Source organism: Limanda limanda, chromosome 7 (genome assembly GCF_963576545.1).
Source record: "Limanda limanda chromosome 7, fLimLim1.1, whole genome shotgun sequence".
Lineage (NCBI taxonomy): Eukaryota > Metazoa > Chordata > Actinopteri > Pleuronectiformes > Pleuronectidae > Limanda > Limanda limanda.
In genome coordinates, this window is record NC_083642.1 from 3,784,939 (window position 1) to 3,802,729 (window position 17,791).

General features: G+C 43.5%; 2 protein-coding genes across 2 annotated transcripts; one reads left to right on the forward strand and one right to left on the reverse strand.

Moving 5' to 3' along the window:
- The first annotated feature begins 1,720 nt into the window (after nucleotides 1-1,720).
- Nucleotides 1,721-8,134, forward strand: LOC133004620 (E3 ubiquitin/ISG15 ligase TRIM25-like). Its single transcript, XM_061074093.1, has 3 exons — nucleotides 1,721-3,376; nucleotides 5,180-5,253; nucleotides 6,517-8,134. Exons 1-3 carry the CDS (start codon nucleotides 1,721-1,723, stop codon nucleotides 8,132-8,134), a joined length of 3,348 nt encoding a protein of 1,115 aa, XP_060930076.1.
- A 1,576-nt stretch (nucleotides 8,135-9,710) lies between these two features.
- LOC133004621 (sodium- and chloride-dependent creatine transporter 1-like) lies at nucleotides 9,711-17,422 on the reverse strand. Its single transcript, XM_061074095.1, has 13 exons — nucleotides 17,101-17,422; nucleotides 16,256-16,387; nucleotides 15,161-15,428; nucleotides 14,765-14,897; nucleotides 12,971-13,105; nucleotides 12,728-12,831; nucleotides 12,446-12,570; nucleotides 11,889-12,001; nucleotides 11,392-11,526; nucleotides 10,662-10,764; nucleotides 10,336-10,436; nucleotides 10,079-10,249; nucleotides 9,711-9,869 (listed from the first exon to the last, which is right to left on the reverse strand). The coding sequence occupies exons 1-13, from the start codon at nucleotides 17,420-17,422 to the stop codon at nucleotides 9,711-9,713; spliced, it is 2,001 nt and encodes a 666-aa protein (XP_060930078.1).
- Between the last annotated feature and the right edge of the window lie 369 nt (nucleotides 17,423-17,791).

The window sequence follows — 17,791 nt, forward strand, 5'->3', positions numbered from 1 at the left end:
CAGCAGCCTGTCATTGTGTGCGGAGACTTTAACGAAGACTTCCTCTGCGAGGGAAAGAAGGCCATTCGTACATGGAACATATTTTATCTCTATAAAAGCTTTGTGGTGAAGGACCTGATCTTTGTATTCATTTTACATTTTAGCCATCATCACAGGAAACGTGAAGATTCAAACCAGCGTTTGATGATTTTCACTCCAGAAAACTTTACAGTCTTATTTCCTCTGACCTCAGCTGCCGTCCTCCGTCTCTCTTCAGAAATACTGTCTCAACATGATGTAGTTTTTTTGGCAGAAGAGCACATATATTTTCTCTCTCCCTCTCTCCCCCTCCCCCGTCTCTCTCGTTCCCTCTTCGCACCACAGCGGACAGACAAGTGTTCGCTGAGAACACAGTGGATTCTGGGATCCATAAAAAGCCCTTCACAGATGGGAGCATCGATAAAGAGTGCATGAATGCTGTGTCCCAAACTCTTGTGGATGGAACAGAGAGACGTGAACTGACAGAAGAAAGTCAACAAGTCCTCCTCTCAGCCACAAGACACACAGAGATATGAGGAGAGGATGTTCAGCCACAGCTCACTGCTGCTAAGAGTGCACCGTGCAAAGCCTTAGCAGGTAATGAATCATAGGTATCATAGGACAGGTATATGTCCGATTTTACCACGCACAGAGGAACGATTTCTGTGAGGACATTTTAGGCATCACAGCAGTTACAACGCACACCAGAGGGGAAGACATTTACTTATACAAAGGCAGAGCTCCAGCTCGCGTTTGGGCCGTTCCTGGAACAACAGAAGAATCACAAGGCCAGACAGAATGCTCAGTTTTTGGAAAATGAAAGAGAAACATTTTTTTGTAGCCTTCTTAGTTCACATAACCTCACACCTAAATCACCTCAACTTCAAGCTTCAGGGCAAGATCAGCTCTGAGTGTGATTGGGTAGCAGCTGTCCCGTCTCTCCAGCACAAGTTGGAGATTTTCAAAGTTTATTGCACTTTGTTTCATGTTTGACTAGATAAGGCATTGTTTTTTTGCCAGTTTGTATTATTGCCAGTTTGTGTTTGATTTTGAATTGTGACAATAGCAACCTTGTGCAATAAAAATGTTAATTAAGAGGATTTAGTCAGAGCCCATATTTGTATGTCTCTAATTATCCAGACCCCAGAAGGGGAGAAGGGTTGATGTCTGGACCTCTGCAATTTTAGTTGAAGACCCCTGATTTAAACCTATGAAATACTACTGATAAAACAATGTCTACTATTAAACCTAATGAAATACTACTCATAAAACCCTGTGTAGTAATTAAACCTATGGAATACTACTGCTAAAACACTGTGTACTATTAAACCTAATGAAATACTACTGATAAAACCCTGTGTACTATTTAAACGAAATTCCTCCTGCCGGAAAAAAGAAAGCTACAGTCTAGCAAAGGCCTGATAGATGTGGAGCTTTTCTGGAATTATATTGAGTCCAACTCCCCTAGAGCTAACAAACTATCTAATAAACTTTCATAAACCAGAATATATCTCTATGAATAAATCACAAGCAGCTTTAGTTGCTCTCAGACAGTGTGGCACCGGAAACAACTCCCGCCTCCAAACAATTGAAAACAGTGCGGCAACAAAGGCAGCCGCCTCTAAACATTGTGCCTCAAAGGCAACAAAGGTGCTGCCTTTGGTGTGTTAGTGTTTAAAACGTGGTAAAAGGGGAAGAGACTATGTTTCTGTTCAGAAGAAGTGAAACAATTCTACAGTCACTGGCACCAGGTGAAATGGACACACACAGATTCTGCTGTTCGATCTGTCTGAATCCACTCAAGGATCCGGTGACTATTGGCTGTGGACACAGCTACTGTAAGAGCTGTATTAAAACTGTCTGGGACAACAAGAGTTGGAAAAGAAGCTACAGCTGCCCTCAGTGTAGACAGACCTTCCTACTGAGGCCTGTCCCGGTGAAAAACACCGTGTTAGCAGATCTACTGGAGGAGCTGAAGAAGACTGGACTCCTAGCTGCTCCTGCTGATCACTGCTATGCTGGACCTGAAGATGTGGCCTGTGATGTCTGCACTGGGAGAAAACTGAAAGCTCTCAAGTCCTGTTTGGTTTGTTTGGCCTCTTATTGTGAAAACCACCTCCAGCCTCATTTTCAATCACCTCCATTTAAGCTGCACAAGCTGGTGAATCCCTCGGAGAAGCTCGAAGAGAACATCTGCTCTCGTCACAATGAGGTGAAGAAGATGTTCTGCAGCACTGATGAGCAGTGTATCTGTTATCTCTGCTCTGTCTATGAATATAAAGCAGAAGCAGAAAGGACTGAGAGGCCGAGAGAGCTCGGGCTGATGAGACAAACAATTCATCAGAGAGTCCAGGACACAGAGAAAGACGTGAAGCTGCTTCAACAGGAGGAGGAGGCTGTCAACGGCTCTGCTGATAAAGCAGTGGAGGACAGTGAGGAGATCTTCACTGAGCTGATCCATCTGCTGGAGAAAAGAAGCTCTGATGTGAAGCAGCAGATCAGATCCCAGCAGGAAACTGAAGTTAGTCGAGTCAGAGAGCTTCAGAAGAGACTGGAGCAGGAGATCACTGAGCTGAAGAAGAAAGACCATGAACTTAAGCAGCTCTCAGACACAGAGGATCACAACAAGTTTCTACACAACGACCCCTCTACACACTCATCCAGCATCAGGATCCGTCCTCTGAGGAACTTTGAGGACGTGACAGCAGCTGTGTCACAGGTCAGAGGTCGACTACAGGACATTCTGAGTGAGACAGAGTTTTTACAGATTGTGTCTCAAGTGGATGTTTTACTGCCAAAACCAGAGACCAGAGCTGACTTCTTAAAATATTCACAGGAAATCACATTGGATCCAAACACAGCAAACAGACATGTGTTATTATCTGATGGAAACAGAAAAGTAACACATATGAGACAAGAACAGTCTTATTCTTATCACCCAGACAGATTCACTGATTGTTGTCAGGTCCTGAGTAGAGAGAGTCTGACTGGACGTTGTTACTGGGAGGTGGAGATGGGGGTGGGGCCGGGGTGGGGAGCAGTTGGTGTAACAGTCACATACAAGAATATCAGTAGAGCAGGAGATTCACTTGAATGTAGATTTGGATTCAATGATAAATCTTGGTCATTATCTTGTTATAGAAACAGTTATACCTTTCATTACAACAGCATCATGACTCCAGTGTCAGGTCGTCGGTCCTCCAGAGTAGGAGTGTACCTGGATCACAGAGCAGGTGTTCTGTCCTTCTACAGCGTCTCTGACACCATGACTCTCATCCACAGAGTCCAGACCACATTCACTCAGCCTATCTATGCTGGAGTTAATGTTCATTGTTATGGAGACACAGCTGAGTTCTGTAAACTCAAATAGACTCGAGTCATTAAAAGCAGTGATTTAGATTCTGTGTTTAAATCTTTAACTTCTTTTGTCTCGATGTTTGTTGATCAAAGTTTGTCGTGGTGACGTTTCTGCTCCGCACAGAGATCAGCTGTCAATCAAACACTGACCTTCCTTTATCCCACATATTTAGTTCTCACTTTGTAAAGACAGATATCTATAATTAAACTGACATGAATGTGTTTGAATGAACTAATGTTGCTGTTGTTTTCTAAATCAAAGTAGAAATCAGGTTGTGTGATGTTTTAGAACCTGTGTTGATCCTGATCCTCATCAATGAGCTGATTATTTGTTCTTTTCTTTTCCACATGTGAGATGGAGGTGAAACAAACTAAGTGTGTCCATGAACTCACTGAACAAGAGTCACCGAACAGACTTTACTGATGAAATGATCAATGACCTCAGAGCGTCAACATGTCCAACAGGTCAACTTCAGTGTTATGGGGTGTTTGGTCACATTGTAAATGTGGAACCTGGTTTGTTTTTAGCACCGCTCATCTCTGTAAAGTGTGAATCCACTCATCCTCATTGCATTTACATGTTAAGTGAACGAGCATATTGATCTGCTGCTGCAAGGTCACTGTTCTTTTTGATTTTCCTGATCTGAACTAGCAGTTCCATTGGAGAGTGTCCTAATGGAGTCCCTCTGAGGGTTTGTTCTGCAGCTCTCATCACATGTGCTTCTTATACATATTCAGTGAAATCTCTTATATATGTATAAAGCAATACAAATGTCATGTGTGAAGAAGCTGAAACTTTAAATAAAGAATAAATCCAGTCTGTAGTGGCCGTTTCACTTTGTTCCACATTACCAAAGGCCACTTACATTTAGTCTGCAAAGTGTTTGTTAAATCGAACTCGTGTCCAACATATACTTTGCCTTGTGAAAACCTAATGTCGACACTTCCAGGAGGCGTGTAAATCTTGACAGGTGTTTATTTTCCAGTTCCAGCACAATTCACAGACATACCTTATATCGATCTTATACCGAACTGGCGATGCTGTCTTTTCAACCGGTCACGATATCACGATCAAAAACTTATTTCGATCCACTCCTTAGACTTCGCACTCACCACGATGTTCATGTGCTCATTAACAACAACATGCATGTGCACTGAACTGCATTACGGCATCAAGTGTCGCAAACAACAAGCCGCAAACAGAATATAATTAAATACAGCAGACACACTATACAAAATATATGTTAACTGTATAAAAATAAAACTACAAACCTGGATAATTTAAGAACATATCAAACCAACATTAATATTTATCTACACACACAGGCTGCATGGTGGCTCTTACATTTCCGCCCCCTAACTATAAGGCTGGATGATTTTATAATTATTTACATGCAACATAGTCGTAAGAGACATATTAGCGCCAACAAAAAAAACATCAACAAAACAAGACATATTTTGTATGGACACTTTATATGTGCACGAGAGGAAGTTGTCCATCTTCACCCCATAGTGGACATTAAAGAGTTCAACAGTCACTTTCTCCTTTCAGTTGCTGGGTAGCAATACGCCTCCACCCTGCACTGTACACAACTGCATTCACTCTAAGTGTCCACGTCGCATTTGAGGCAGAGCTAATCCACGGGCCACTCCAAGGTTCTGAACTTGGTTTCCCTTATCGTCTGATATGGTTTGTACGACTCTACCCAGAAGCCCAGAGCTCGGGGGGCATTGTCATCCAGGATCATCACACTTTGTCCTGGTTTTCTTCCATATTTTTCTTCCACTTTTGGTGTTCTTGTAGGCTGGGCAGATATTCACGCACCCACCTTCTCCAAAACAGGTCTGCGAGGTGATGAGTTTGCTTCCATCTGCGGCGTGAGTAACAGTCATCTTGTGAAAGGGCTATTTCTTTAACAGCAGCAGGTGATTAGGTGTCAAGGCTTCAAGGTCATTCGGGTCTTCAGACAATGTCATAGCGGTCTGTCATTAAAGATGGCCTCAACCTCACAGAATAAAGTCTGAAGACACTCATCATCTATTGTTTGCTCTCGAAGAACAGATTCAGGACCTTTTTTTAATTGATTTCGCTTGTCTCTCCCACACTCCTCCAAAATGGGGTCCAGCAGGTGGGCTGAAAATCAATCAATAAAATTGTATTTGTATAGCCCATATTCACAAATCACAATTTCTCTCATAGGGCTTTAACATGGTGTGACATCCTCTGTCCTTAACCCTCAACAAGAGTAAGAACAACTACTCAAAACCCTTTTAACAGGGTGAAAATACTCAGAAACCCCGGAGAGCCACATGTGACGGACAGAAGTGCAATAGATGTCAAGTGTACTGTATGTCAAGATCATGATCCACCATCACAATCGGATCCACTATAGTCCACAGTCATTGTCCACTGCAGCCAGTTAGGATCCATCATCATCTGCAACCTCGGTCGTGATCCACCACCATTATCTGATGCCAAAGCGATAAAGGATCCGCCATTATTATTACGATCAGCCAGCACGATACAGAATACGCCAAACTGGATCCACCATTGCGACCTCTGATACGCAATCCACAGATCGTAATCCATGGTGCGGCCACAGCTGTGGCCCTGGATCTGCAGGAGATAAGGCAAAGGGACTCCAGGGAAGGGGTCAAGTCAGAAACATGTATTGATGAGATATGAATTACTTTGATGTGGTAATGATTTGAGAAGAGGAAGGAGAAGCTGGAAAGAGAAGCTCTGTGTGTCATGTGTCATAAATTCCCTTTGCACTTTAGCGTCATCAGGGGTTTTGGACTTTTAATCAATGATACAATGATACAGGCCAAACTTGAGGGTACACTGAGGCTCAAGGTAAATCTGACTGGCTACTGGTTTGTATGGCAGTACTGTGAAAGCCATGTGGCCCACTCAGTAGATCAGACATACCTATGCCTTTTTAAACTAAAGGCTTCCCATTTTAGAACATAGGACAAGCTTTAGTTGCTCTAGCAGTGTGGCAGCGGAAACCACTGCCCCAAACACTTAAAAACATTGTGGCTCAAAGGCAACAAAGGCGCTGCCTTTGGTGTGTTAGTGTTTAAAACTTGGTAAAGGGGGATGAGACTCCCGTGTCTCATCCCACTGTTTCTGTTCAGAAGAAGTGAAACAATTCTACAGTCACTGGCACCAGGTGAAATGGACACACACAGATTCTGCTGTTCAATCTGTCTGGATCCACTCAAGGATCCAGTGACTATTGGCTGTGGACACAGCTACTGTAAGAGCTGTATTAAAACTGTCTGGGACAAAAACAGTTGGAAAAGAAGCTACAGCTGCCCTCAGTGTAGACAGACCTTCCTACTGAGGCCTGTCCTGGTGAAAAACACAGTGTTAGCTGATCTACTGGAGGAGCTGAAGAAGACTGGACTCCTAGCTGCTCCTGCTGATCACTGCTATGCTGGACCTGAAGATGTGGCCTGTGATGTCTGCACTGGGAGAAAACGGAAATCTCTCAAGTCCTGTTTGGTTTGTTTGGCCTCTTATTGTGAAAAACATCTCCAGCCTCATTTTCAATCACCTCCATTTAAGAAGCACAAGCTGGTGGAGCCCTCGGAGAAGCTCCAGGAGAACATCTGCTCTCGTCACGACGAGGTGATGAAGATGTTCTGCCGCACTGATGAGCAGTGTATCTGTTATCTTTGCTCTGTCTATGAATATAAAGCAGAAGCAGAAAGGACTGAGAGGCAGAGAGAGCTCGGGCTGAGGAGACAAACAGTCCAGCAGAGAGTCCAGGACACAGAGAAAGACGTGAAGCTGCTTCAACTGGAGGAGGAGGCCGTCAATGGCTCTGCTGACAAAGCAGTGGAGGACAGTGAGGAGATTTTCACTGAGCTGATCCGTCTGCTGGAGAAAAGAAGCTCTGATGTGAAGCAGCAGATCAGATCCCAGCATGAAACTGAAGTGAGGCGAGTCAGAGAGCTTCAGAAGAGACTGGAGCAGGAGATCACTGAGCTGAAGAGGAAAGACCATGAACTTAAGCAGCTCTCAGACACAGAGGATCACAACCAGTTTCTACACAACTACCCCTCACTGTCACCACTCAGTGAATCTACACACTCATCCAGCATCAGGATCCATCCTCTGAGGTACTTTGAGGATGTGACAGCAGCTGTGTCACAGGTCAGAGGTCGACTACAAGACATTCTGAGTGTTTTACTTCCACAACCAGAGACCAGAGCTGACTTCTTAAAATATTCACAGGAAATCACACTGGATCGAAACACAGCACACAGAGGTCTGTTATTATCTGAGGGAAACAGAAAAGCAAGACGTATGAGAGAAGAACAGTCTTATTCTTATCACCAAGACAGATTCACTGATTGTTGTCAGGTCCTGAGTAGAGAGAGTCTGACTGGACGTTGTTACTGGGAGGTGGAGGTGAAGGTGAGAGGAGCAGTTGGTGTAGCAGTTACATACAAGAATATCAGCAGAGCAGGAGACTCACATGAATGTGGATTTGGATACAATGATAAATCTTGGTCATTATCTTGTTATAGAAACAGTTATACCTTTCATTACAACAGCATGAAGACTCCAGTGTCAGGTCGTGTGTCCTCCAGAGTAGGAGTGTACCTGGATCACAGTGCAGGTGTTCTGTCCTTCTACAGCGTCTCTGACACCATGACTCTCCTCCACAGAGTCCAGACCACATTCACTCAGCCTCTCTGTGCTGGAGTTTCGTTTTGTTATGGAGACACAGCTGTTGTTTTCTAAATCAAAGTAGGAATCAGGTTGTGTGATGTTTCAGAACCTGTGTTGATCCTGATCCTCATCAATGAGCTGACTATTTGTTCTTTTCTTTTCCACATGTGAGATGGAGGTGAAACAAACTGATGTGTGTCTTTGAACTCACTGAACAAGCTACAGTTACAACAACAGTTACAACAAAATGGCTGATGCTGGGATGGATGAGGTCAGCAAGTAGCTCAGTTCGGGCGAGAAAAAGAGGAGGAGCTTCAGCAAAAGTTTTCAAATCAGAAAAACTGAAGATTTCCCAAAATTTTACCGCGTTTCGGCACCGAAATGAGTAAACACTCTGGAGCTAGAAAGTAGTTTGATCTGCAGTCGGAAGGTGAATTATCATAGGTTAAAATCCGAGTTTAAAATAATCTCAAATCAGGAAGAAGGTTTCACAAATTCAACGAAGAAAGAATCTTCATCTCTGTACAACTCTGTAGGTGTTAGTCAGCCTTATCAGACTGTTCTCAGCTTTTATTGTGGAGAGCTCCTCAGATTCAGCTTCAAGGGCAAATAATTATTGTTTTGTGTCTACCGAATTATATCAATGCTACTCACTCTCATTTACTCTCAGATTTTTGAGTCCAACTCGTGCATTTTCTGTTTGAATTCATTAAATTTGGAACTAGTGAAACTAATCATTTACCCTCTAATATACGTTTTAAATGCCTCCCAACTGATTGCCGAAGATGTTTGGTACGTATTTATAGCAAAGTAAATATCTGTGTTCCCCCACAAACTTTATGAAATTAGAATCCTATAACCATTTAGGGCCGCCGTCTCCAACAGGGGGTCCGTAACCCCTAGGGGTCCGCGGAAGTACTGCACGGGGGTCGCGGAATTTTTGGTTGATTAAACAACTTTTTTATTTCTTTAGTTTAATTTTTTTCCCCACAAATTGAAATGTCTTTAAAAACACATTAACATGAATCTGTGAGTTATCGTAATAGCTCAGTGTTGTATGCAAGATGTATGTTTATGAATGGCAGTATACCCTGTACCTTGCACATTTTTAAAATAAAAACATGAATATATGAACCTGTGTATTATTTGAATAGCTTAGTATTGAATGCACAATAACAGGGTAGCTATGTTTATACATGGCACTAGGCCCAGTTTAATATAAAACACAATTTTATACAATATCTATAGTAGGGGGTCCTGCTCCATCTCTCCATCAGCTTGGGGTCCTTGAACTGAAAAACGTTGAAGATCCCTGATTTAGGGTGAAAGCGCCAACAAGAATGTGAATCATTATTAAATAGTGAGGGAGGGACTAGGTTTTAAATGATGAGGAGTAACATGACTATTCCATTCTATTTGGGTTTTGAATCCTCCAAAGGTCGCAGAGGTTCAGATCTTTTATGAACTGTATTTTCTTTCTACTTTGAGAATGAGGTGTCCAACCCAGATGAACGATCAAGCCTTGGGTCGAGAGTGCAGCTAAAATCCATTGTCATCATTTGGTCCATAGATATTCACCAAATTGGTGTCTTCTCTCAAAAGAGTGCCCAGTACCACCAAATGTCTACCAGCTGTGAGATAGTATTATTCACAGCTCTGGGATTGGTGGAGCCCAGACTACATGACACTCTCTTAAGATGATGATGTCGTCGGTGCCGGGTGAGATCAGCGCCAGGTCTTTGACGTCGGGGGCCATATACTCCAGGTGATGGGCCCCCCACACCGGAGTGGTCAGGTGGGCCCAGCGCTGCAACACAGAAAGAAACATCAGAGGTCATGTGACGTCAGCTCAGAGGCTCCGATTGGTTAAAGAGTAATAAACCTGTTTCTTCACGGGCTGAACTGACACAAATAATTTACCACTTTCTCATGCAGGAAAACTTAAACCTCAGGAATGTGTTGCCTGGAAACCACTGAACATCAACTTCTACTGGACTGACCAACTTTGAGATGTACCTCTTTGAATGTTCCCTTGGCTCTGAACAGTTTGTAGAGGACACTGACGGGGATGCAGAGCATGGAGGACAAAGCCATACACCAGCCAATCACCTCGCCCCACCATGGGTACACGTACACGTTGTTGTAGGTCAGAGGTTTGTAGTTGATTAGGTGGAACAGGAAGATAGCCTGAAGACAACAGGATGGAAAACATTAACAAATAGGATTTTTTTATTATAGAAAAGAGAATTTGTTTTTCTAGGGTTCAGTCTCACCAGGCAGACACATGGAGTGATGAAGGACCAGCACCACTTCATCCAGGGACAAGGGCGGTAGCCAATCATACGAGCCACATCGTCCATGAAGCGGTCAGCACCTGCGACACAATCAATCAACAAAGTCCTGACTGAACCGTCTGAGACAGAAGCACAATGTTCATACACTGCAGAAACAAACACATGAACAGATATAATATATATATAGAAACATAGATCTCTGCTCCTCTCTCTAAATCCAGTGCACGCTACCAACACGTTTGACAACTTTTTTCACAGTGAGATGAGAGTGTGTGTGTGTGTGTGTGTGTGTGTGTGGGTCCTACCGTAGACCCAGGCAACTATTATGCATTCCCAGAATGCTTGCCACAACAGAGTCATTCCACTGGCCGAATAGTAGTCAAACAACTGGAAGACGTACATCCCTCCCTGCAGGACGACAGATAAAGACCCAGTGAAATTTCCGTTCACACGTACTCGTCCTCCAGAGAAACTGCAGTGCAGGTCTGAAAGCAGCTTTTGTAGTGGTTTTAACTGTACACCACAACTTGGTTAAAGCGAGTCTGATGTGTGAAGAAGGAGAAAGTTTCCTCCTTCTCTCCCTGAGCATCTGTTCTCTGTGACTCTGGTGAGTGGGTTCCATCTCCTGTGAGAAGAACTGACTGAGTCACAGCTTCAACTGTAGCAATCAGCTCCAGTTGAAGAGTGAAGCTGAACTGAGATCAGAAGTTATTAAAAACCAGAGTTTATCTCCAATATTCAGCAAGAAACTTAGAAAACATAAATAATTCTACACAGAGCTTGGTGGATTTGTGTCAGCAGCAGTTCTTCTGGGTCAGGAAGCCGAGGATCATGGGTAGTATTCAGCATTCAGATATGTTTCAGACAGTCACAGTCTCAGCACCACTCTGTTTTTTCTCTACATGGAAATAAATTCATCACTCGTAAACAGAGCCCAACTGAGTTAAACAACAGGTGTTGCTGCAGGTGGCGCTGTTGCTCAGTAACAGCTGCTTAGAGTTGCGTGAACTAAAATCCAGAGAGTCTGTAACGTACCTGTGTCACCATGGAGAGATCAATAATGAAGCACAGTAAACAGCATATCGCCACGGAGATCTCCCTTTTGTATCGATGGTCGTATTGTGGGAGCAGATCCAGGATTCCAGTCACAAAACCCTCAACGCCGACAAACTGGAGACAGAGACACTGAGTTAATATTCCCTAACTTACTGAAGAGAGACAACAGTCAACTTCATCCAACCTCTGAGGGAAAGTCACAAGTTACAGCAGCTCAGACAGAAAGAAAGAAAATAAGGAATTAACATAACTAACTGAATAAATCTAAAAGCACAGATTGTCTAGACATGATGTATAAATTCTGCTGTGGAAAGATCAGTGTTGTTGGTTTCAGCTCATCCACACGGGCTCTGGAACCTTCTGCTGCCTTATTCATATGTGAGAGACAAATCCCAGGGATTGTCCGACACTATTTCCCTAAGTCTGAATCCAATTTGTGTTGAATGTTGCAGAGGTGAGATGAAGCAGTGGCTCACCTGACTGTCCAGCCCTAGCAGCAGCAGCATGAGGAAGAAGAGCGCCGCCCACAGCGGAGCCACCGGCATTAGACTCACGGCCTTCGGATACGCAATGAACGCTAGACCTGGACCTGAAGCACACGTTAGAGGTTAAACACACCTTTAGTAGTTTTATTCTACAATGATCACAACCGCTCTGTATTAACTTAGAGAAAGATCTAATAAAACGTAATCTTTCTCTTTTTCATTAAATGTTTTTCAAAAGGTCATCGGGGCAATTCTCTCTCTTTCCATGTGCCGACATGTCCTTGGGCAAGATCCTGAACCCAATATTGCTCCTGACGGCTGTGCTGATTGAGAAAGTGCTGCTAACAACTGTCTAACTGGCAAAACTGTTCTGTGAAGAGCTTTGAGTGTCATCAAGACTAGAACACAGTTCCACCAGCTGTCAATCATGACCTCTCAGGCCATTTTATATCATCACATGACCCCTTAATGTACAGTAAAGCTGGAGGAGCATATCTGAGAGAAACACCTGCGTGTGTGTGTTTGTGTGTGTGTATGTGTGTGTTTACCTGACTCAGCGACCTGTGAGATGTCGACTCCCTGCTCATTGGCCATGAAGCCCAGAATAGCAAACACAACGAAACCAGCAAAGAAACTGGTTCCACTGTTGATCAGAGCCAAGATGAAAGCGTCTCTGCAGCAGACGAGAGACGAGCTAAATTAATCATCCATCAATAATCAAGATAATCATATAATTATCATTTATACAAAACATCACCATGAACAGATGTTTTTCTAGAGTCTTCATTATTTGCTTTTTGTGTGTGTGTGTGTGTGTGTGTGTGTCGTACTTGTAGCAGTCGTTTGTGAATCGGTTGTAGCTGCCCAGCGCTGTCAGAGCTCCCAGTCCGATGGCGTAGGAGAAGAAGATCTGAGTCCCGGCGTCTATCCACACCTACACAGAGGTCAGAGGTCAGAGGTTAGAGGTCATAGGTGTGATGCATTCACATCATTGGTTAACACGGAGATGTGGATCAGAGCAGCGTCTCTCTGGGAGAATCTGATCGGAGGTTTCTGTTCCACTAACATCTCACCTGAGCCTCCTGCAGTTTGGACCAATCAGGTTTGATGAAGTACATGATGCCGTCGTAGGCGCCGGGTAGAGTGACCCCTCTGACCAGCAGGATGACCAGGACCACGTAGGGGAAGATGGCTGTGACGTACACAATCTGAAACACACAAACACACACACCCGTTAGGACTGTTATTATGAACATTTGCATAGTACACACCTAACGGCTGGTCTGACACGCCCCCTAACAAAGCCAGGTAAAGCGAGAGTGGAGAGACTTTTCCTAAATGCGCCAGACACAAGTTTCAACTCCTATAGGTCACTCTGGGCCCCATGACCTGTGAGGTCACCGGGCCAATATAAGGCCTGTTCCCCCCTTTCTTCTCCAATCCAAGCTCTACCAACCTTCAAGCAGCGACGCGAGGGCCTGCTGAAGGACAGCGACAGGGCTGGATGCACAGCAGAACCACGAAAGCAGGAGCCACAAAACCAGCAAGACGACAACAGAACTTCACACAGCACAGCAACCTTTTTCCCTTTCCATAAACGGGTAACACAACTGGGCTTAATAATTATACTAGGCTAAGCAAAGGCTGCTTATTCGATTCTGTGTGATGTTTATAATTTTGATTTGTATTTGAAAGTTAGTGTTGATGTTAGTTTGTTGTGCTCTTCACAGTCTTTCTTTGCATTTCACTCTCCACTCTTTCTCTAACTTGGCACCGATACAAACACACGCATATCTCTTCACCCAATCTATACGATCCCCACCACATGTCATAAACATTCCAAAGAGGAGGGGGGGGGGGTGTTATCTTCGATGTGTCCAGCCGCCATTTTGGAAGCACACAGACACACAAACACACACACGCATACTCACATACACATCTTAAGTACACCGTTAGTAATTTGTGTTTTTATACTTTATTATGCTCATAACAAATGTTTTTCTTTCACAAATGTTTCATTAATGTTGCATAAGTGAATTTTGCCAACCTCTACACTATCAACAACTCTATATCCTCCAAGTTAGCTAACTATTTATATGGGCATTTTGGTTATAGTTATAAATGTAATTGTTAATCAGAGTTCCAAATTTGTAGTTAGTACTTTTATGAGACTTAATCAATAAATTGGCTATCTTTTCCCTTCCTTTGAAGGGTGGTGCCCGGAGGTTACTTTAAACAATTAAAGTTATCATTTAATATTAATATTTTTTATAATAATATTTTACTTTGATGACCTAATTTATTGAAACTTAGAAATGCACACCGTTTTATAATATCACGTTTAATGCATTATTGCACAACATTATTATTATTAATATTGCAACAGCAATATAACAAAAAAAGGAAATACAGAGTAACAACATTTTATATTGTGATGATTTGGATTATTTTAATCTAAAATAGGGAAAAATGTTAGTATCTTTTTAATGTTTTCATAGTTTTTTTTATTTTAAAGCAAAGACAGCGACCAAAAAGAAAAGTGTCTCATCTAAAGAACATATCACGAGTTTTTGGGGACTTATAAAAAGAGCAGTATTGTAGGAACAGTCCTGCAAATCTTTACAAGTGGATCTCCAGTGAGTTTAGACTCAACTCTATCGGCCCCGCCCCCTTTTGGGAGCGGCTTCACAAAAGAAAATTAATTATTTTGATAGTAAAAGTCATAGATGTGTGAAGCTGTTGGACTTAAACTGAAAATACAGTTTTACAGTTTCAGTTAAAATGTCTGCTATGCCATTTAAATACTTTTATTTATTAATATTTATTAAAATGATGATAGTAACATAAAAAAAAAAAGCTAGTGTTACCTTCCCGGTGGATTTGACTCCCTTCCAGACGCAGAAGTAAACGAGAACCCAGACGAACATCAGACACAGCATGAGCTCCCAGTGGAAGCTCCCAGGAACATCCAGACCCGGCGAGATGTTCAGCACCTTGTTCCTGCACAGAGACACGGGACGTTTTATTCATAAAATAATGTTTTACTTCAGAAAAAAACCCAATAAATTGAAAAGTGAGAATACAGTTCATGTCTCAGAACTAAAACCTGTTGAAGAATATTAGAAAAGCAAAGCCAGTGTGACCCAGCATCACCAGACCAGTTCAACGAGCCCCACCTGAGGTCGCCTCAAGAAAAACTGAATCCATCAAACTGTCCCAGTGTCCCGATAGAACACAATCTACGGATCAGAACCAGAACTTACTCCCAGAACTCAATGACGGGCGACCGCGAGTTGGCCAGGTCGTCACAGGTCATGTTGTTGGCGATGGTGATGTTGGCGAGGCTGCTGTTTCTGCATTGCTGATGATGAAAGGCCTCGATGCAGCTGGGCGTGTTCCATACGTTGTCACAGGTTGACCACGGGAGGACGGAGTTAAAAGACTTTATCAGGTAGTAGAAGGCCCAGGTCAACACCATGATGTAGTAGGTGTTACAGAAAAACACGATGACCATGGAGGCGTAACCGAGACCTGAGGGAGAGGACGAAGACACAATATCAAGTCAGTCGCTTTCATGTGACGTAAAATGTGTAATGTGTCTAAACTCATTTACCGTTTCAATTTGACTACTCGAAGGAAACAAAGTCAGAGTTTCTAATCACGGCTTTAAGAAGTTTGAATGTTCAGAAAGTCTTACAAGCTACAGGCCAGTGGGAGGAGATCCTCCATTTGTTTCATCGTTGGTATCAAGTGCTTCCAGATTATTAACATTCTATGATACCATTGAACTGATAAATAGTTTGAAGGGCTAACAAAGATGTAAAGAAGTAAGATTGTAAAGAAAGGTGTGTGAGAGTGTGTGTGTGTGTGTGTGTGTGTGTGTGTGTGTGTGTGTGTGTGTGTGTGTGTGTGTGTGTGTGTGTGTGTGTGTGTGTGTGTGTGTGTGTTGCTGGTAGTTTTCCAGCCGTGTGTGAAGGCACTTAGAGCAGGATCACAGATTATCACCTTCAGATAAACCTCCACAGAAAAGCTGAATGTGTGTTTTCGGACGTGTCCAATCAAACTCAACTCAACTGCTTACTGCGTGGATTTGTGTCTGTTGCCATGGCAACGTGACCTCAGCAGGGATCTCGAGGGTCATGATCACCTCCTCCGTGGACTGTCCAGCAGAAACGGACAGAGCCACAGGAAACATGACTCATTTAAAAGCCAAAATGAAACGTCCTGTTACCTCGATAGAATTTTAGATTTTGGTGATGTAAGACTCAGTGGTGGAAGGTAAGTGGGCGGAGCTTCCTGAAGTTTCCCAGTTATCCATGTAAAGAGTTTTTAGGCGGTGAATTCTTGGCGTACTGCACCTTTAAAGAGCGGAGCGATGTTCCAGACATTGATGCTGCCGGCCTTCATGAACTGTCCCAGAGCGATCTCCAGGAAGAAGATGGGGATTCCACCGACAAAGACGATGAGCATGTACGGGATCAGGAAGACGCCTGCAGGACGAGACACATGATCAAACATGGACATCACTTCATCAAACATGACATCATGAAAAGAGTCCAGAAGGTTATTCTTCCAAACACACACACACACACACACACACACACACACACACACACACACACACATACACACACACACACACACACGTGGGGGTTATATCAGTTGTAGTTAAACAGTCTCAGTGACGTGTAGGACCGTGGACCAGTCGTCTCTCGTACGTTACAACTGTTTGTAATTTATTTCTCATGTGTTTTTCAGCAGCGTCACAACATCAAGTTGAACAATCAAAACAAAACATCACCTCCCCCCCTGTCCAAACCTCGCCCCCTGTGTTTAAAGCCACACGTCTACCTTCTGCCAAGCTGGTGTGAGGGATTATGGGAAATGAGGTTTCACAGCTGACCCTGTGGAGCTGGGACAGAATCCAGATTCCTGGTTTCACGATTAATTGATGATCAGAATAGCTGCTGATTCATATTATATATATATTCAATCAATGAATCAATTGTTGCCGTTCAGATGTGAACGACTAAAACTTCTTCAACCAGAGGAAAGAGTCTAAAGTCTGTTTTTTAAAAGACAAACTGGTTTTAACGTAAGTTTTTAGAGCGATAAACACACTGATGAACGACCTAATCAGAAGCTGGCTTGGTGAGGGGGCGGAGCTTGAGTTTTGTGTGTTTGTGTGTGTATTGGGCCTCACCTCCTCCGTTCTTGTAGCACAGGTACGGGAACCTCCACACGTTGCCGAGTCCCACAGCGAATCCCACGCAGGACATGATGAAGTCCATCTGCCGGGTCCATGTCTCACGCTCAGGGTATCCCGGCTTAGGCCTTGTGACCACGCCCCCTTTCTTGTCCAGACCAACACAAGCTCCACCACCACCTTCTCCAGAACCTTCCACGAGGCTGACATTAGCAGCTGCCGCAGGAGGGTGACTGCCACCATTGGACATAAGAAGGGGGCTCTTTTCTGTGTTTTCCAGGAGAACCAGCGAGCAGGAGGAGGCTGGAAGGGTCTCCATCCCTCAGAGCAGGAACCAGTTAGGAACCAGACTGCAAACCAGACAGGAACTTAGCAGGAACTAGGTAACAACCGGGCAGGACTTACTCAGGAACCAGGACACAAACAAGTCCACAAACCAGGAAGGAACCAGACAGGACTTACTCATAAACCAGGACTCAAACAAGTCCACAAACCAGGAAGGAACCAAGAGGAATCAGGTGTCACAGAGTTTGCCTTTATACTTGATTCCCTTGAACTCCTATGAAGGTTTGTCCTGTGAAATCAGTCAGTAAAGGAGCAGTCCACAGAAACACCTCAGCTCCTCTCAGCTGTGTCACGATGGACTCCATCAGTCGACTTCTTATCATGTGACTGATAAAACCTTTGA